This window comes from Saccopteryx bilineata, chromosome 4 (assembly GCF_036850765.1).
Source record: "Saccopteryx bilineata isolate mSacBil1 chromosome 4, mSacBil1_pri_phased_curated, whole genome shotgun sequence".
NCBI classification, from domain to species: Eukaryota; Metazoa; Chordata; class Mammalia; order Chiroptera; family Emballonuridae; genus Saccopteryx; species Saccopteryx bilineata.
The window spans coordinates 296,667,965-296,688,531 of NC_089493.1; the positions used below are offsets into that span (position 1 = coordinate 296,667,965).

At 51.0% G+C, this 20,567-nt stretch overlaps 1 protein-coding gene across 4 annotated transcripts in view; it reads right to left on the reverse strand.

The window, feature by feature from the left end:
- METTL9 (methyltransferase 9, His-X-His N1(pi)-histidine) overlaps nt 1-20,317 on the reverse strand; it is a 50,628-nt gene extending 30,311 nt beyond the window's left edge. The window contains exons 1-2 of one of the 4 annotated variants that reach the window (XM_066275882.1): nt 19,964-20,317; nt 756-946 (exon numbers count right to left, since the gene is read on the reverse strand). In XM_066275882.1, coding sequence (XP_066131979.1) covers nt 756-946; nt 19,964-20,134 — 362 coding nt within the window. In that variant the 5' untranslated portion in view covers nt 20,135-20,317. Of the gene's footprint in view, nt 1-755; nt 947-5,261; nt 5,503-9,322; nt 9,473-19,963 lie in introns of those variants that run through there. The other 3 variants (XM_066275881.1, XM_066275884.1, XM_066275885.1) reach the window with 3 other exon arrangements.
- Nucleotides 20,318-20,567: the final 250 nt, after the last annotated feature.

The following is a 20,567-nucleotide window of genomic DNA, read 5'->3' on the forward strand; positions in this document are numbered from 1 at the left end:
AGTTTGGCTGGTTCGAGCATCAGCCCCAGACGGGTGGCCACAGGTGCATCCCAGTTGGGGTGCACGTGTGAGTCTGTTTCTCTATCTTCCTTCTTCTCACAAGGAAAGAAAAGAAATAGCATTCATACTTGTGTCCATTTGTGTGCTACAACTGGTTAGTCCTAATACTTGTAAAGACCCTAAAAACCCGCCCGACACCACAGGAATGGCCTTCGAAGAACAGACCCTGAGCAGAGGCGGGGGGCAATGAAGGAGAACCCTGGAAAAGGCGGCCAGGTCAGGCCACGCCTCACAGACACCCCCACCCTAAAAACTCAGTCCCGGGCAGGTGCTCACAGCAGAGGTCTCCTCAGCCTGTCTATGCTGAGTAAGGGTTTGGGGTCAAGTGACCTCGCTGCTCCCTCTGACTCAGCACCCTCACCTGCTAGAAATGCAGACTCCCAGGCCCGCCCGGGACCTGCTGACTCACGGATCCGGGTCCCCAGGTGGTTTCTGCACACATCAAAGTTGGGAAGCGGGGCTCGACGCCCTTCCCATAAGGAAGACACAGACTAAGTCTTACGAGTCTCTGTTTCCAGGGACGGGGAATTTGAAAAGCATAATTACAGAAGGCCGAGACGTCGGATCCACTGCCAAGAATCTGGACTCGCAGAAGCAGCATTGATGCCAAGGTGGCCGACGCCCCAAACAAGATTTCTTTTCTTTTTTTTAAGACCTAAAGGTGAGGAAAATTAACACATGGAAGACGCGCTTACCCGTTGATGGATGTCCTGGACATGAAGAGGCTGAAAACAGAGGACACGAAGGAGTGATAGAGCTGGATGAACAGCCAGCCCGACTTCTCGATGCTGTTGTTCAAGAAAATCTGTGTCCCTTGGTCGAGGTAACTCTGAACAAACACAGCCTGCAGTGACTCGCACAATTTCTCTCTGTTGCACACATACCACTAAAAAAAAAAAGAAGAAAAATGAAAACACGCAACTGAAGTGTTATCTAAGAAGTACAAAAACAAACACACCAGACTGAGCTAAAGCTATTTACTGTTGGTCAAAGAAGTGTGTAAGCTGTGATTTTCACGTTTGCTCGCTTACAGTTCACACTGGGGGCTGGGCAGCCCCAGGGATGTGTGGTCTGTGACATTGCAAACTACCCTCCTGCTCGGGAGGGGCCGTTTTTAGCTAATGTTTGCTGGAGGAGAGGGTTTCAAGCCAGAAAGTTTTGAAAAGAGAAAAAAGAGGCAGAAAGAGCCATGTGTGCAGAGTGAGAGCAGAGGGCATGCAGGGTGCTGAGGGAGAAGCCATGTGTGCAGAGTGAGAGAGGAGAGAAGGCAGGGTGCTGAGGGAGAAGCCATGTGTGCAGAGTGAGAGCAGAGGGTATGCAGGGTGCTGAGGGAGAAGCCATGTGTGCAGAGTGAGAGAGGAGAGAAGGCAGGGTGCTGAGGGAGAAGCCATGTGTGCAGAGTGAGAGAGGAGAGAAGGCAGGGTGCTGAGGGAGAAGCCATGTGTGCAGAGTGAGAGCAGAGGGTATGCAGGGTGCTGAGGGAGAAGCCATGTGTGCAGAGTGAGAGAGGAGAGAAGGCAGGGTGCTGAGGGAGAAGCCATGTTGGCAGGGAGAGAGAAGGTGGGCGGATGGGGAACCAGAGCTGAGGGGCTTCGGGAGCTCCGCTGAGACTGGTGGGGCCTTGGATTCCAGGAGGAACCGGAGAAGATTCTCCTGGTTGTGGAACCGGAGAAGGTGCCAGTGGCTTCGGGAGCCCTGAGTGAAGGGGAAGTGTTTTCCCTGTGTGTTTGCTCATCGTCTGGTGTGAGACTTGAATAAAGGAATGGCCCCCTGTTTTTTGGCTCCACTGTTTCTTTACCGTCTGCCCGAACCCCATGAGAACCTGCATGTACATGGTCACGACTACTGGCCTTACAGCTACGATTCCCAAATATCAGAATCTCATGGCGTTTTAAGATAAAGATCCTCTCTTACACACATGACCTATAAAGTATAAAATATTTCTTTACAGGGCACTTTTCCTGTAATCACCATAGCCCTCAGAGCAGGGCGAGTGGGGGACGGGCGTGGCATGCAGCCGTGTGGCTCCGTGGGCGGGGGGGCCGGCAGCAGAGCCAGGCCACAGTCCAGGGGCTCTGACCCCTGGCCCAATACTCCGTCACTGTGCCCTCTGGACCCCGAGATCCAGGAAAGCTCTGCTGGCCTCTCCGTCACTGAGAAGCACATGAGAAGGCCATACCAGCACCTGATTTTTAGGTAAGAAAACAGTCAGATCATGCAATGACTTGACTCAAAATCACTAAACAAATCAATGGCAGAACTGGCATCAAGAGTTAGCATTCCACGGACCAGACTGAGCTGCCCCCTTCCTGAAGCTACTCGCAGACCTGGAAAACAGGGAGGGAGGTGTGCGCTTGCCCTGGTCACGCGACAGTCCCATGGGCGGGGCAGAACGTGCTGACAGAGAGGAAGAAGTTCAGGTCACACACTTCCATCAGTAAGAAGACTGATGACATTGCTGAGCACCAGATTTCCAGAAATAAATAGGATGTAACTAGAATATACTTTTCAGAACAAAAGCCAAGAACCTGGGCTGTGGATGAAACTGCATGTTCCACAGTCAATGTTTCTAGTTGTACTTAAAGCGAGTAAACCAGAGAGGGGGAACAGAGAGCAGTCAGCCCCACGGTCACATCCTGGCTCTGTCTGCCCTTCTCCCGGAGCTCCGACAGGACGCGCAGTCTCTGAGCCTCTCCTCACGCCTCTGGGGACTGGAAGGGTTACCGGTATCTATCCTGGTACCGAGAGCATTCAGCAAGATAATGTGCACAAACCCTCGCCAGAGGACCAGGCACACAGGAGAACCTACAGTAACAGCAGCAACGAGACTCCGCTCACAAGGCCTTAATAGACAAGAGCAAGCCCACCAAGCCCCATGACGAAACCAGAGTCGACCAGTTACTATGAATCCATTATCTGCTAAAACTGCAATCAATTTTTCCCAATACAGAGACAAAAGTAACCTGCTTTTCCCTTACAAATGTGACCACTTGTCGGCAGTAGGGGTCCCGTGACTGTCTGCACAGCCGGGGGGCCAACTTTATAATGATCCTAAACTTGCGAAACCTTGAGGAGTTCTAAACCAGGACAAACAAGCCACCAGCACATTAGAATTTCAAAGACTGATGGTCATTTTTACAGATCCTATACTGTGCCCTAAACTGGAAAACCAAATCTTTCCAGCCGTCAACTGATTTGTGCTAATTTACCATCTAAACACTGCTACCAAAACTGCTTGAACGTGAAGCCTCGTTTTATTTTTACTACTCTGTATGACAAGTTCTGAAGCTTCTTATATTCAAGCCTACACTTTTCTCTTTAGTCTAAGTGTTCGTCCTTAACCATTAACTACTCCCTAATACTCCCTGTGCCCCGGGCATGCCCAGTGCAGGTCATGAACCGCTTTTTCTACACTCGTGATTCCCTGGTGCACCTTCTGAACTCTGTAGTACTAACGCTGCTCTGACATTTATTTATTTTTTATTCTCTGAAATGACTAATCAAGATGAAAGCCGGCCTGACCTGTGGTGGCGCAGTGGATAAAGCCTCGACCTGGAAATGCTGAGGTCGCCGGTTCGAAACCCTGGGCTTGCCTGGTCAAGGCACATATGGGAGTTGATGCTTCCAGCTCCTCCCCCCCCCCCCTCTCTCTCTCTCTCTCTCTCCCTCTCCTCTCTAAAATGAATAAATAAAAAATTTAAAAAAAAAAAAGATGAAAGCCATCTCACTGGCAATAAGCAATTAGGTACCTTCTATACTGTGGACAAGAAGTCATTCAGGCCTGACTGGTGGTGGTGGCACAGTGGACAGAGCATCAGCCTGGGGTGCTGAGGACCCAGGTTTGAAACCCCGAGGTCGCTGGCTTGAGCGCAGGCTCACCAGCTTGAGCACGGGGTCACAGACATGACCCCAAGGTCGCTGGCTTCAGTCCAAGGCTGCTGGCTTGGGCAACCCTGCCAAGTCCCCCAGTCAAGGCACGTATGAGAAGCAATCAATGAACAACTCAAGTGACACAACTATGAGCTGATGCTTCCCATCTCTCTCCCTTCCTGTTTCCATCTCTCTCCTCTCTAAAAACAAAGACAAAGTTGAAGACCACGTTCCCCCCGACATCTGTGTGATACAAACGTCAGCTCCATGGCGGCTTCTTCGTAATCACCAGAACATGGGAATGACCCAAATGGCCACAACTGACGAATGGACACACCAGACGTGACTCTTCCACACACGCACGCGTATCTGTTATTCAGCCATAAAAAAGGAGATACTGAGTCATGCAGCAACGCCGATGAACTCTGAAAACATAATGCTAAGTGAAATAATCCGGTCACAAATGGCCACAAATGACAGGATTCCATTTACACGAATTACCCAGAATAGCAGATCCAGAGACAGAGGGTAGGCTGTGAATGAAGAGCGCCGGTGGGAGGGGCCACACGGAGGGACGGCTCTCGGTCCGGTTTCTTTGTGGAGTGATGGAAATGTTCTGAAGTTAGAGTGTGGTGATGCCTGCACAACTTTGTGAAAGTGCGGCACTAAAAAGCACTGACTATTTTCAAAGGATAGATTTTATGGTATATGCAGGACATCTCAATAAAGCTGGTATTTACACACACACACACACAACACACACACACATTTGATCTGCCAGAGTGTTGTGAAATTTTAAGTGACCACGCAAACTTCTTTGATAATGCAATTTTTTAATTGATTTTAACTTATTGTGTTTACATAGATTCTAGTGTTGCCCTGAATGCATGCCCCCTCCCCCGTATTCCCCTCAACATCTCTCTTCCCCCCTCCCCACAGCGCCCTCCCCCCTTCCCTTCAGGTTTATCCCATCCTATCATCCCCTTTCCCTCTGTCCTCCTTTCCTCTGGTCCCTTTGATCCCTCCTCTGTCTCTATTCCGTTCCTCAGTTCACATTGTTCATTGGATTCTTCAAATGAGTGAGGTCATATGATATTTAAAAATCGAACTGCCTTTTGACCCAGGAACCCCACTTTTAGGAATATACCCCAAGAACACCACATTAATGATTCAAAAGGAGAAATGCACCCCCATATTTATGGCAGCATTGTTCACAGTAGTGAAGATCTGGAAACAGCCCAAGTGTCCATCAGTAGATGAGTGGATTAGAAAGCTGTGGTACATATACACAATGGAATACTATGGGACCATGAAAAAGAAGGAAATCTTACCTTTTGTGACAACATGGATGGGCCTGGAAACTGTTATGATAAGGGACATAAGCCAGGCAGAAAATGCAGTTTTTAATGCAAATCTGGTCGTGTCACTTCCCTGCTTCAGAGAAGTCTCAGGATAAAATCCAAAATGCTCCGTCTGGCTTGTCGGGCCAACACGACTTGTCCACTCCACCACAGCCTCCCGCAGGACCGTCCCTCAGCCACCCTCAGCGCCGGGCCACTGGCTCTGTCACACGCGCTCCTCTGTCTGGAAGGCCTTTCCCGGGCCGTCTCCCCTGCTGTCTGCTCCGCCCTCCGCACTTCTCAGCACCCTGACTCACTCCCTCCTCACCCTGCTAGTCCAACCCACGCCTACACCAGGACACGTATTTCCCCTGAGCTTGTAGACCAGGGTGGGCCCCCCCAATACCCCCCGCACAGTCCGTGTGTCTCCCGGTAACGTCCACGACCGCTGAGCAGGGCACCTACGGGCCCGTCCGGTGTCGACCTGCCCAGGGAGGCAGAAAGTTTCCTAAAACAGGGACCATGGCTGAGTTCGGTGCCCAGCACAGATACAGGTGAGTGATCAATACTCATCAAGTGAATTCCCACTTAAAGTCACAGGCAGTCTCACAGACAGAATTTGGGGTTTCTAGCAAAATCCCGAAGGGAACATAGGGATAACCAGCTATCACTGGGTCCCCGTCAACCCCTGTATCTCCAAGGGCTTCGCAGAGCCGGGCTTAAATCCAGCTTTGCAAACACGGGTCAAAGCCGCCCACCCACCGCCCACGTGAGCAAGCAGAGGACACCGAGGGCCCCCGCCTTGTCCCAGGCCCCCCGGCCACCTGTCCTTACATGTCATTACCACCTCATCACTCTGACACCGGGGAGCCTGGGGGCCCGGAGCAGCTCCGGCTGGTTCCGGTTCTGGTTCCAGGTACAGGTTGTTTCAGGAGCCTCTTTCAAAGAAGTTTCTCTTCACCTCTGCCCACTGTGTCTGCCTGAGACTCACTTTCAGAAAAGAGAAGAAAAGCAGCCTGTTCTGCCCAATGAAACTGTGAAACCGGACTGGACATGTTTAGAGAAAAGATGGTCTCAGCTAGAGAGCCGCTCCATTATTACAGGACCAGGGTCCTCAACGTAACGCTTCTGACATCGGGGCCCTGACCAGCCCTGACCCAGGGCCGCCCTGCGCCCTGCAGGACGTCTGGCAGCGACCCTGGCACCTGCCCACCAGATGCCAACAGCACTCCCCTAGTTGTGACAGCCCAGAGTGTCCCCAGACATCGCCACACATCCGCCGGGAGGCAGTCGCTGCTGTGTGAGAAGCCCCACACGGGCTGCTGCAGGAAATGTCACCGCTCTGACGCTCCACAGTGCTGCCATCCCAGCTGACCAGTGGTCCAGGGAACGCATGCTGCACAGGGGCAGCAGAGACCCGAGAAACAAGTCAGGGTGATGACCTGGGCCAGAAATCCAGATCCAGAGACAGAGGGTAGATTGTGAATGTCGAGCGCTGGTGGGAGGGGCCGAGGGGAGGGACGGGCTCTCGGACCACCTGACCCTTTAGGCAAAAGCTCACTAGAGAGAAAAATCACTGAGGGGTCCCTGCAACCCTCCGCGTCCCCCTGGCGTCCCCGCTGAGACCGCCCGGCTTCAGGGACAACCTGTGACGAGCTCACAACACAGGGTGGCTGTCTGTAGACTCCTGTGCCCTCTCAAGCACGTGGGGTCTTGGAATGTGTGCTCCTTAAAGACCACAGGGACTAAGCTGGGACAGGAACTAAACACCATGCACCTGGAATTCTCAGGCGGAAGGGCCAGGTGCCAGGCTGGGCTTGTCAGCTGGGGACCAACCACAATGTCTCAAAAAGCCTGTCTTGGTCTCTTCCTTTACAGCTCACTTAAGTTTTGTTCAGTCTAAATACCGTATTTTTCACTCCATAAGACACACTTTTTTTCCCAAAAAGTGGAGGGGAAAATGCCCGTGCGTCTCATGCAGCAAATGTTCATTTTTTTTTTTTTAGCTGCTGCAGGTTCCTGGACAACTAGAAGAATATTCAAACATTAAAGTCTCTTCTCATTTGTTAATAAGTGTTAATGGCTGTTTATACTGCTGTTGAGTTTACACTGTTGACATATTATTGTGGTATATCTTACTAAACATTTTAACACACCATTTGGTTCAGAATATTTTTTTTCCTTATTTTCCTCCTTAAAATCCTAGGTGTGTCTTAAGGGGTGAAAACTATGGTAGGTAAATCCTTTAGATAACAAAGTCTAATGACCCCAGAGCGGTGCCACGGTCATCGCTGAGGCCAAGTGTGACGTGGGGCCTGACAGCCACACACGACAGCAACCCAGTGCTCTTCCCACTGGTCAGGAGACAGCAGAGGAAACCTGGGCCCAGACGGCGACGGACTGGGCCGGCGGACGAGGTTCCCGCGCCTCCTCCCAGGACAAACGGGAGTTATAACTGAATTTAGGAACAGTCTCCCTGACCAAAGGAAGAGGAGTCTACCTCCAAGGGCCCCAGAGAAGCCGCACGGAGACTGGGGGGGGGGGGGGGGGGGGGTGCGAAAGGGCTGCCCCCGCTCCCAGGAGTGAGCAGCAGTCGAGGGTGGAGGGGCTTAGGACCCACACCGGGCGCCCCAGCCCAGAGCCCCAGAGCCTAGAAGAGGCGCCCACACAGCATTTGGCCGTGAAAAGAGCCGGGTTTCTGTCTGCAAGAAAGAGACGGGAGCTCTCGGAGACGTAGGCACCCTCTTAAAGGGCCAGCGCAGGAAATCTCGTTCACAGCCACTTACCCTGGGCTACAGTGGAGGGAGGGATGAGAAGACTCAAGCTCAGTGAGGAGAGTGTGACGTTGGTGGCCCAGGGAGAAACATGGTGGGGGACAGCCACCAGAACCCTTGCTGAGTCATCATTCTGCAATACCACAATGGCCACCTTTCCTGGGTGGAGAACACCCCTCCCTGTGGCTGGGAACCTCTCCTGCCCCACCCTGTGGAGACTGGGCCCTGCTGAGAAGCAAGCAGCCGTGGCCAGGAAGGAGGGGACGACAGTGACTCAGTCGTCCGGCACTGAGGCTGGAGCTTGTCCCCTCACTTCCCGGAGAAGATGACTGGTGCTTCCACCTCATGGGAGATTCAGTAGAAACTGTCAGGCTATTGGCAAACCAAATCTCTGGGTCTCACAGGTCACACCCACTGGTCTCCTAGTGCCACACCCTACTGAGTTCTGTGAAAAACCTCAGGAGAGACTGACACCAGGGGCCTTGAGGTGGGAGCCACACCCACCACCTTTCCTGATGCCTGAACTGCCCCAGGTCTAGGCTCTACCAGAGGCGTTCTCAGGGCCTGAGCCCAACAAGCAGCCAGCAGACCAAGGCAGCAGGGGGCAGATCTCAGGCAACCTTGGGCCTTTTGCTGACCTGCCCCCAGGCCCAGGGCTGGTAAAAGTCAGCCTAGCTGTGTGGCTTGGTATTTCCATAAGCACCTAATAAGCCCAGCACAGGCAGCCACAAACCCCGTTTGCTTGTAGTTCCAAGAAGATGGCTGAGGGCCAGTCACAGACAGTGTCTAATGCTGGCCTGCACCAGGTTCCCTCCTGAGAGGCCCAGAACCAACACATCCAGGGGCAACTTCAGACAACGTCAGAGCAGGACACAAGCACCACCACTACTGGCGGCACATCCAAGGACACGTGTGTCAGGCACCAAGCCCAGCTGGCGTGAGCTGGGCTCCCAGCGGTCAGCACCTGCACAGCCCCTCACACGCCCTGCACAGGGCAGAGCCTCCCTCCCAGTCAGCCGGCCCAGGTCCCGGATACCCTGCCCCACAGGGCTCCGTCTCACGGGGGAGGGCAGAGAGGCTTGGAGCACAGACATTCCAAGTGGGAGTTCCGTGGAGCCTCTTGTGGGACTGGTTGAAGGGCTCAGCCACTTCCTGGGAGGACACCGTCAGCCCCGGGGGAGCACTCTCTCAGTCTTCCTCCCTGAGGCCAGGGCTCCTCGGCTGAGAGAACTTCTGCAGGGGGGCTGTTGGCCCCACCCAACTGAACCCGCTGCTCACCTTGCTGGGAGAAATGGGGCTGGAGTGTCCACCAGTGGCTGAGGGATCAGGCTCTGGAGTAGGGGCCACTTTCCTCCTCCTGACCAAGGGGTCCGGGGGTCCCTCTAACATTGTCCTCCCGACCTCAGTTTCCCTAATCCAAGCTTGAAACCTGTGCCTGTGGAGGGGTTGGTGGGGTGAGGCCAGTCTGGGCCCACACCACATCTTTCTACAGAAGACTCTGGGGGAAGACCAGGCATCTGCAAGAGGAGGTGGAGCAGCTGAAAGGTGGAGGCAAATCTTAAGAAGATTAGGCCCTTTTACAGAGCTGCTGTCAGCTCTAAGCATGAGGAAGTCAATTTTTATACACAGGTTGGCCCCGCCCACACACACCTAGGCACAGAAAACACAGGCACAAACAGTGAACAGACTGGTAGCTCCAGAAGATAGCTTGGGTTACAAACAATGTCTGACATCAACCCGTATCCAAACCCCACCCAAGAGGACCCAGAACCACCACACCAGTCGTGAGTGGCAGACTGCACCAAGGCTCGACTCAGCTAGCCACACAAGTGGCATGCCCAAAGGAGGAGTCCAGCAGGCACCAGATCCCGCTGAGGACAACTACACCCCAGAGGACAGACACCACCCAATGTCTAATATCCATGATCAAGGCTGACCCTTAGAGCCAGCCAGCCTGAACAGCAGGCACCAGATCCCGCTGAGGACAACTACACCCCAGAGGACAGACACCACCCAACGTCTAATATCCACGATCAAGGCTGACCCTTAGAGCCAGCCAGCCTGAAGGGATAACTCTTCCGTGAGTGGCTGCGTGGATAAGAAAACAGGACCCGTACATATGCTGTCTACAAGAGACCCACCTCAGAATAAAAGATACACATAGATTAAGAGTAAAGGGATGGAAAAAAATATTTCATACAAATGGAAACAAAAAAAAGCTGAGGTAGCAATACTTATATCAGACAAAATGGCCTTTAAAACAAGCTACAGTAAGGGATAAAGAAGGTCATAATGATAAAGGAAGCAATCCAACAGGAAGATATAAACATTGTAAATATTTATGCATCTAATAAAGAGCACCTAAATATATAAAGCAGATTTTGATAGACATAAAAGGCGAGATTGACAGTAATACTATAATAACAGGGAATTTTAATACCCCACTAACATCAATGGAGAGATCGTCCAGACAGAAAATTAACAAAGAAACAGTGGCTTTAAATGACACACTAGATCAACTGGATTTAATTGATATCTTCAGAACCTTTCACCCCAAAGCAGCAGAATATACATTCTTTTCAAGTGTGTATGGTACATTCTCTAAGATAGATCACATGTTAGGACAGAAAACAAGTCTCAGTAAATTTAAGAAGCTTGAAATCATATCCAGCATCTTCTGTGACCACAATGGCATGAATCTAGAAATCAACTACAATAGAAAAACTGAAAAACATTCAAACATTTGGAGGCTAAATAGCATCTTATTAAATAACTAATGGGTTAACAATGAGATCAAGGAAGAAGTCAAAAACTTACCTTGAAACAAATGAAAATGAACATACAACAACCCAAAACTTATGGGACACAGCGAAAGCAGTTCTGAGGGAAGTTCATAGCATTACAGGCATTCCTTAAGAAGCTAGAAAAGGCCCTGGCCGGTTGGCTCAGCGGTAGAGCATCGGCCTGGCGTGCGGGGGACCCGGGTTCGATTCCCAGCCAGGGCACATAGGAGAAGCGCCCATTTGCTTCTCCACCCCACCCCCTCCTTCCTCTCTGTCTCTCTCTTCCCCTCCTGCAGCCAAGGCTCCATTGGAGCAAAGATGGCCCGGGGCTGGGGATGGCTCCTTGGCCTCTGCCCCAGGCGCTAGAGTGGCTCTGGTCGCGGCAGAGCGACCCCCTGGAGGGGCAGAGCATTGCCCCCTGGTGGGCAGAGCATCACCCCTGGTGGGCGTGCTGGGTGGATCCCGGTCGGGCGCATACGGGAGTCTGTCTGACTGTCTCTCCTCGTTTCCAGCTTCAGAAAAATACAAAGAAAAAAAAAAAAGAAGCTAGAAAAACCTCAAATAAACACTCTAATCCTGCACCTGAAAGAACCAGAAGAAAAACAACATATAAAGCCCAGAGGAAAGCCCTGGCCGGTTGGCTCAGCGGTAGAGCGTCGGCCTAGCGTGCGGAGGACCCGGGTTCGATTCCCGGCCAGGGCACACAGGAGAAGCGCCCATTTGCTTCTCCACCCCTCCCCTTCTCCTTCCTCTCTGTCTCTCTCTTCCCCTCCCGCAGCCAAGGCTCCATTGGAGCAAAGATGGCCTGGGCGCTGGGGATGGCTCTGTGGTCTCTACCTCAGGCGCTAGAGTGGCTCTGGTCGCAACATGGCGACGCCCAGGATGGGCAGAGCATCGCCCCCTGGTGGGCAGAGCGTCGCCCCTGGTGGGCGTGCCGGGTGGATCCCGGTCGGGCGCATGCGGGAGTCTGTCTGACTGTCTCTCCCCGTTTCCAGCTTTAGAAAAATGAAAAAAAATAAAAATTAAAGCCCAGAGGAAGTAGAAGGAAGGAAATAATACAGATCAGAGCAGAAACAAATGACATAGAGGCTAAAAAAAAATTACAGAAGATCAATGAAATCAAGTTCTTTGAAAAGGTAAACAAGACTGATGAACATTTAACCAGACTCATCAAGAAAAAAAATGAACCCAAATAAATAAAATCAGAAATGAAAGAGAAGTAACTGACATCACAGAAATACAAAGGGTTGTAAGAAAATACTATGAAGAACTATATGCCAAAAAATCAGACAACCTGAGCTAAATGGATAAATTCCTAGAAACATACAATCTTCCAAAACTGAATCTGGAAGAATCAGAAAACCTGAGCAGACCAATTACAACAAATGAAACTGAAACAGTTATAAAAAACCTCCTAGCCAACAAAAGTCCTGGACCAGATGGCTTCACAGGCGAATTTTACCAAACATTCAATGAAGAACCACACCTATCTTCTCAAACTATTCCAAAAAGAAGGAAATTTTACATTTTGCGATGACAATGGATGGACCTGGAGATTATTATACTGAGTGAAATAAGCCAGACAGAGAAAGACATACAGTGGTACCTTGAGATACGAATTTAATTCCTTCTGTAGCCGAGCTCGTCAGTGTACAGTGTGTCCGTAAAGTCATGGTGCACTTTTGACCAGTCACAGGAAAGCAACAAAAGACAATAGAAATGTGAAATCTGCACCAAATAAAAGGAAAACTCTCCCAGTTTCATACCCATTCAGTGCAGTTCGATGTGGGCTCACGCACAGATTTTTTAGGACTCCTTAGGTAGCTATCCCGTACAGCCTCTACAGACTCGTCACTGACTGATGGCCTACCAGAACGGGGTTTCTCCACCAAACTGCCGGTTTCCTTCAACTGCTTATCCCACCGAGCAGTGTTATTCCTATGTGGTGGCTCTTCATTATAAACGCGCTGATATTCACATTGCACTTTGGTCACAGATTCAAATTTAGCAAGCCACAGAACACACTGAACTTTCCTCTGTACCGTCCACATCTCGACTGACCTGGCCGTGGGCTGCTCCACTGTATACACGGTGTTACGTCATCATCTGTGCATGCACACATGCTGCCACATCATCCTACAGAAACTGGGAGGGTTTTCCTCTTATTTGGTGCAGATTTCACATTTCTATCGTCTTTTGTTGCTTTCCTGTGACCGGTCAAAAGTGCACCATGACTTTATGGACACACTGTATATCAAATTGCCGATACTGGACCCATGAGCCAACGTGCCAACTAGCGGCAGCTTCCCGAATCACTACTCATATCTCGGAATTTTGCTCGGATCTTGAACAAAAATACAAACCGAGTCGCAGCTCATATCTTAAAAAAATTCGTAGGTTGGTCTATTCATATCTCAAGGTACCACTGTATGTCATATGATCTCACTTGTATGTGGAATCTAATGAACACAATAAACTGAGGAACAAGAGAAACAGAGGCGGGGTCACAGGGAGCAGAGGGACAGCTGTCAGAGGGGTGGGGCAAAAGGGGACCAGGTCAAAGAAGACGAAGGGATTCATCAAAGCCATAGAGACGTAACACACAGATACAGACAACAGGGTCACAGACAACAGGGTCGCAGCAGCCAGAGGGAAGGGGTGGAGGAAGGGGAAGTGGAAAGAGACTCCGCCCAGGGCATGGGGGACAGGATGCAGTGCGCAGAGGGTGTTATGCTGAGTGGCACACTTGAAAGCATGTCAATTCAATAAATTAAAAGTTAAAAGTACAAGAATTAAAAAAAAAAAAGGCTAAAGACATTAATAATTTAGCCAAAGAATAAACAGCCAAATCAGGTAGAGGACAGGAGTTCTGGAAATGTGCTGAACAGTATTTAATCAAAGCAACGAAGTATCAGGTCACCTCGTCAAGGTTCCACTGTGCCCGTGAGCCTCTCCTAATCGTTACATAGCCGTGACTGGTGAAGTGAACCCCTTCTTCCAAGGAGAAATGCCATCTTCCCGTAAAATCACATTTGCTTCTTAGACTGAGGGAGATACCATGAAAGTATCTTCTGAAATTATTTTTGGACTTCCTCAAGTGATCACACATGAGCTGTACATGATATAATGGTCTTTTACGCCAAAATACAAAGGATTGGAGCACATCAGTAGAACTAGAAAGTCATTTTTAAAAACAACAACAACTTCTTGATTTCTGGTAGTGTGGTATATAATAAAAAAATAAGTCTTTGGTCTTCATCCCCAGTTCCAGGCCTGAGTCCCTGGCCTCCGGAGGGAGAGGAGGAACTGCTGGAAGCTGATGGAACGGAGGGTGGGACTTTCAGCCCGCCCCAACCCCCAGGGAGGGGAGAGGGCTGCAGACTTGAGTTCAACCACCCAAGGCCAACGGCTCAGCTCCCACCTACTTAGGAAACGTCCACAGAACGCCTAACCACGAGGGTTCCGGGGACGTGCGTGCGGCGGAGCACGTGCTGAGCTGGGAGGCTGGCGCACACAGAGGGCGCCGAAGCCCCTGGCGTTCTGCGTCTGCTGCTCGGCTGTCCCTGACTCGTACGTCGTACGTCCCCTTTAGAACAGACCAGTACACAGAAGCAAGGCGTTCTCCTAAACTCTATGTGAGCCTTTCTAGCACACTGTCTACCTGGGGGGAAATCCCAGGGTTTGCAGCCAAGTGGATGGTGACTGGTGGCCAGCATCTGAAGTGAGGGTGGTCTGGTGGGACTGGGCCCTTCAACATGCCGGTCCTTGGGGTCAGAACAGAACCAAACGGGAGGACACCTGGTGGGTGTCAGACAGCTGGAGAACTGGTTGGTGACAGAAGAAAAGACACCACAGGTGAGAATTATCTTTTTCCAACATTACACTTGACGAAAAGCATACAAACTGGAGGAGGGCCAGCACTTAGAAGCAGCGGTTTCAGCCTCGTTTAACTCAAACACTCGGAGCATCTCTGGGCTCCTCCTCTACATCACTCCTCCACACAGACAGAGGCCACGGAGGTGGGGGCCAGTCCCTGCCGGGAAGGCAGCCTGTTTCACAGGGTTCCCACGAGGGGTAGCACGAAGCAGTGGAAAGAGCAGACAGCCCAGAGCTCAGGATCCCACTCTGCCGTCTGTGACCTGTGCTCATCAGCCAAGTCTCATCTCTGTCAGTTCAACCTTCTCTCTGTCAAGTGAGGGTGTGCCACCCACCTCCCAGAGTTGTCCTGAGGATTAGAGGGGATCATCTATTTCAAGTACCTGGCACACAGCACAGGCCCAATAATTGTTGTACATTTCTTTCCCCTTCCTGTCCAAGGTCCACAAAATCCACTCAGAGGAGAACTGAAGTTAAGGGAAATGTCTAAAAACCACACTGTTGGTCTGGGCATGCAGCCCCTCTCAGAAGCGATAAGTAACCAAAGACCTGAGGCATTCAGCACACTGACCACCACCGGACAGGCTCCACTTGTGGGGTCCCGGAACACAGAACCTTTTCTACTAAGAGGGTAGTCAGATCAAGCCCAGTGACACTGACCTTGACAGCCAAGAATTCAAAAGTCACATTCTACGTTTCTGCAATGTAATCGAGTCAGGGCACACATTTCATTCAGCCTTGGCACCTCCACGCATCTAAGCACACCAAGGTATAAACAGTGAAACCGTCATTATTTTCCTACTAATGAGACAAAGCCACCCAACAAGCTCTTTGTGTGAGATTTTCACGTATGACGTGACAAGGCACGCTCATAGCCACGCAGGCAGCAACAACATATACAGGAAAGATTAAGTTGCTTCAGCTTTGATTTCATAAATAATGGTCCATCTTCACTTGAAATATTCACCATTCGTATTGTAGAACCCTGATGTGTGAACAAAGCTTCAGAGGGCTAAGCAAACAGTCTTTCACTGGAAGTTACCATCCATGCTTAACCCACAAACTTCAGCTAGTATTTTTAAGTCGTCTTCACAGCGTTGGGCTGTCAAAGGTCTCCTGGGACACATCCAGGCCCGCGGTATATTCAGCAGGAGAGATAACCACATATATATAACCAAGCCTGGATATTCCCAGTGTTCCAGGAAACTGAAGCAAACACTTGTTTAGGGTTTCAGACAGGTTATAAGGAAGCAAAGAACCCCCTTCCAATCCAAATCTCTCCGGTATTTGGCTGCCAAGGCCTCCAGGCTCTCGGAGACAAGTTCAGAGGAGGACGGGACACTCCATCTGTGTCCGCGTGGCCAGCTGGCTGACCGCCTGAGCACTGTTAACTCAGGCCTGACTTCAGGCCGCCTCCACAGGTAACTGGGGGATGAGGGAACGGAATCTGTCCGTTAGCACAACCTCTGACCTCTGATTCTGTCCGTTAGCACAACCTCTGACCTCTGGCTGTGATGTCCAAGTATTTTTCCATTTGGGGGAAAAAACCCCAAATCATATCAATTCTATCCTTTCATCATCACTTCTGGCATTCGCACAGTTCTGAGCTTATAGAAGAAGGTGAAAAAAATAAAATTAAGCTGAATATACACGTCCTTACAATTTTAGGTTACACCTTTATAACTGCAGGTACCAAATGTTGTCTGTGCTTGTAAAGAACAACCGTGCAGGAAGTCCTCCAGAGAAACTGTCCTGGCGTGGCTCTAGGGAGTTCTACCACAGCTCTCTTTTCATTCCACTAACTGAAAAGCTATTGAATGACTGTTATTGCCGGGAATCCAATAGTTAGGTGGGGGCCTAGGGTCTTTTCAAGTTTCAATAGGTCTGTCAGAGTTTCATTAACTATCGGGAGCAGGTGCAACGCATAAAAAAGAAGAAAAGACTAGAGCCGAAGTTCTTGTTGTCATTTTCTTTTCAAGCCCCGAAAGTGACATAACTAGTTTGTCCCCAATGAGTCCATCTTACCCACCTTACAACCTGTCATTAAGAATGTGCTGATCAAGGAAGCTGAAATTTTTCTCTGGGGAAAACTCTTTTCTGTAAAGGACCAGATAGTAACTATATAGTTCAGGCTTGCCGGTCACAAAGTAGCAACTGCTTCTCTGCTGTTGTAGGCCAGAAGCACTCAACAGACAGCAGGTAGAATGAATGTGGTAACTCTGTCCCAACACAACTTTACTTGTGGACACTGGAGTCTGAATCTCATATAAGAAATGTGCGCATGTTATACTTCACAAGCTGTAAAAAAATAAATAAATAAATCAGTGAGCCCAATTTGGCCCACAAGCGGTACCCTATGGTAAGCGGGATCCCTGCCTCTCCACTGCCCAGAGTGAAACACAATCTCAGTTTCAAAGCCACGTTCCTAAAACGGGGCTGCTACTCTAGTTTCAAAGCTGCCCTAGCCCAAAACAGCCTTGCCTTTCTAGGCTACAATAACTAAATAGCAATTGTTAACGAAGAAACATTGCTCAAGCACCACCAAAGTGGTAAGGGTTCTATTAACCACAGATTACTCCATTATAATGTCTTAATAAAATAACCATGAGGAAAACTGTGCTAAGTATGGTTCGATCAAATCTATATCCCTACTTCCATGCAACTTAAAAAGAACCAGCTGTGCAGGCTATGGAACCCACACACCCAAATGAACACCAGAAGACCTAACGTAAAACTATTAATTTGAGGACCGCACGGGGAAGGGGGTGGCAGTGATTACAGCTAAGCTACTTCACAAGTAACACCATTTAACAAAGCAAATCCAAGATCCTGGAACAAACACAGGGTGGGGCAAAAGTAGGTTTACAGTTGTTTGTATGGGAAATGATACAATAATTAATAATGATACAAGAATGAACTGTGTTTCATGTGCTCATGATTGATACAATAATTCATAATGTTACAAGAATGAACCGTGTTCTGTGTACTCATGATTGTAAACCAACTTTTGCCCCACCCTGTACAAAGCAGAGAGGACAGTCTATTTCACTTTACTATGGTTTCTGTAACACACTCTTTCTTTTGTTCATTTTAACCTCATTTGTGGGCATTTTCCTAACATGACTATATTACCTTAAAATAATGTCTGGATTGATTATTCTAAGGAAAGGAGTTCATCGCCCCCTAAATATGCGGAAGATACGGGGTTAGTCTTCACCTTGGAGAAATTAGCTGCCTAATTGTTAGTGCAACTGGCTGAACACACACACAAACACACATGCACATCTGAATATCTCCGAGGCGTAACGAAGTAAATGAGGTATCTGAAACCAGTCAAAGTTTTCCTGACAGATTCGGCTTTAAAAACATAGACCATTAGAAAGAAACCTCAGAGGCGGTATTTACAGCTATAATTCTACTTAGGTTCCATAAACACCAAGGAACTTGAACAGTTTTTCAGCTTTCAAAGCACATCCTACTTTATGAGCACTGAAGACATTATCAAGTGCGCTGCAGAAGAGGAAGTCGTGACAAGTGTCAGAACAAACACCTTCAGCTAAGAGACTCAACTCACCCAGAAGAACACGTCAGCCTCCATTTCACCCTATCCAGGACCGTATTTCTACCCACTGCTGAAAATGGCACTTCTAACTCGTCATTTTACACCATTACCTGTGTTCTATATGGAAATGTGACATTTCGGTAACCGTACATTGATCACTCCCGTGCTTTAGAGTTGTCTGGTAAAAATGACTAGTGTGACTAATTGATCCATCGCAGAGAATATAGTTTTACAATGTAAGAGCACCTACTAGCTTTAGATGCACCCCTCACAGTATCATAGGAGTTATTACCTAGCAAATTGCAATGAGATTACCAAATAATGTACAAACTGCCGTGAGATTACACAAAATAATCATAGAAATCTATTGTTTCCTTTAAAAGTAAAAAAAAAAAAAAAAAAAAAGAGCCACTATAACAATTTGCTAAATAAGAAATGCTGCTTTTCTACATGAATTGTTTTACCTCCTTGGATAAGTGTTCATTGTCATTAATATGCATGAAATCAACCTGAGTGTAAACTCGCTGAACACGTGGCATAAGAAGAAGAGCCACAGAGGAAAATGAGAAAGCTATGAAAATAATGGGTCACAAAATGGGGAGTAAGGATGAGTTAGTTCCTGCTCTCTGGCGAAGCAAGCTGCACTCTTAAGTATATACTAGCGATTGCAAGGCAACAGTCTAGCAGAGTCCAAAAGCCTCTTTTTCGATGCACACCAACTCTAAATTACATAACGGCCCAATATGAAATCTTTCCACCCCCGACTCCACCCATGCCCGGCACATACTTCTTTAAGTGGGACAAAATGAAGCTAATGAAAAGACCTAGCCGGTCCCCAATTGCATCAACAACCTAACAGCTCTAAGAATTCACTCCAGCCCAGTTCCGGTTTAAAAACACAGCCAGGGAAAGCGCTGCATGCACGCCCTCCGTTCTTACCACGTCTTTCCGCTCAGAACCAACATCAAAGTCTGGGGGAGATGCGCCTTACGTAGGAGGGGAGGCTGGGTGGGAAGGGACAGGGTGGGCTGGGAGCGAGGGCCTGTCACGCACGTTTTACATGCCTCGGGCAAAGGTCACCAGAAGGCCGGAGAGAAGTGAATGGCTAGCGACGCACGGCCCATTTCGTTGAGGACCCTAGCAGTGATCTAAGGTTCAGCCAGACGAGAGGGCCGGCCGCGTGGGGGGGGGGGGGGGGTTGCGGCGCGCGGGGCATGTCCGGGGCACCGGGCGTGAGTAGGGCGCGTGCGGGACGCGGGGCGCACAGGGCATGTCCGGGGCACGGGGCGTGTGTGGGGCGCGCGCGGGACGCGGGGCGCAGGGGGCATGTCCGGGTCACGGGGCATGTGCGGGGTGCGCGGGACGCGTGCGGGACGCGGAGCGTGTGCGGGTCGCGCGCGCGCGGCGGGACGGCTCGTTCACGGCCCAGGCCTGGTGCCGGTGCCAGGCGGCCCATCGCCGAGCCGAGGCGGCCCAGCCTGCAGCCCCGCCACCGCCGCCGCCGCGGGAACAATGCGCGTCCAGGGCGCCCACGCGCGGGCCGCAGCGGGGCTGCAGGGCCTCCGCAGCCGGGCCGGTAACAAAAGGCGCCGGGCGCCGGCGGGGAAACTTTCCGAGGGGCCGAGGCCGCGCCCCGCACAATGGCCGCCGAGCGCGGGAAGGCCGCCACGCCCCCGCCCCCGCCCCCGCCGGCCGTACCTGGTGGTTCTCCTTCCTGCCGCCCGCGGGCGCCGCCGGCCCGCCCGGGCCGCTCGTCATGTTCACGTACAGGGAGCGGGGCAGCGGGCTCCGCAGCGTCCACATCCTCCGCGCCAGCCACGCGGACGCCAGGCTCAGGCTCAGGCACAGCCAGCCCGCCAGCAGTCTCATTGGGGGCCGCGGCCGCTCGCTCCGATCACCGCCGGCGCCGGGCCGAGGAGCAGGACGCGCCGCCGCCGCCGCTGAACGCCGCCGCCGCCGCCCGGGCCGGAGCCATCGCGCCCGACTTGCCCATCCAGCCCCTGCAGGGCGAGGCGGGGGCGGGGCGGGGCGGGCTGCGCGCAGCCCTCCCGCCTCCCTTTCCTTTCCGCCCCCGGAACGCGCCGCCACCGCGGCCGTCGGTTTCCAGCCGGAGCTCGCATGCACGGCCCGGGGCGGGGCGGCGCGTTCCGGGCGGGGGCGCTCCTCCCACCCAATCAGCGGGCCGAGTCGGCCAGGGGGGGCGGGACAACACGGGTTCGGGGGCGCGCGTGGCCCTGGAGCGCGCACGCACCGCGGCTCTGCGCGAATCCTCCGCGTCCTGGCGGAAGTGGTTTTCATTCTT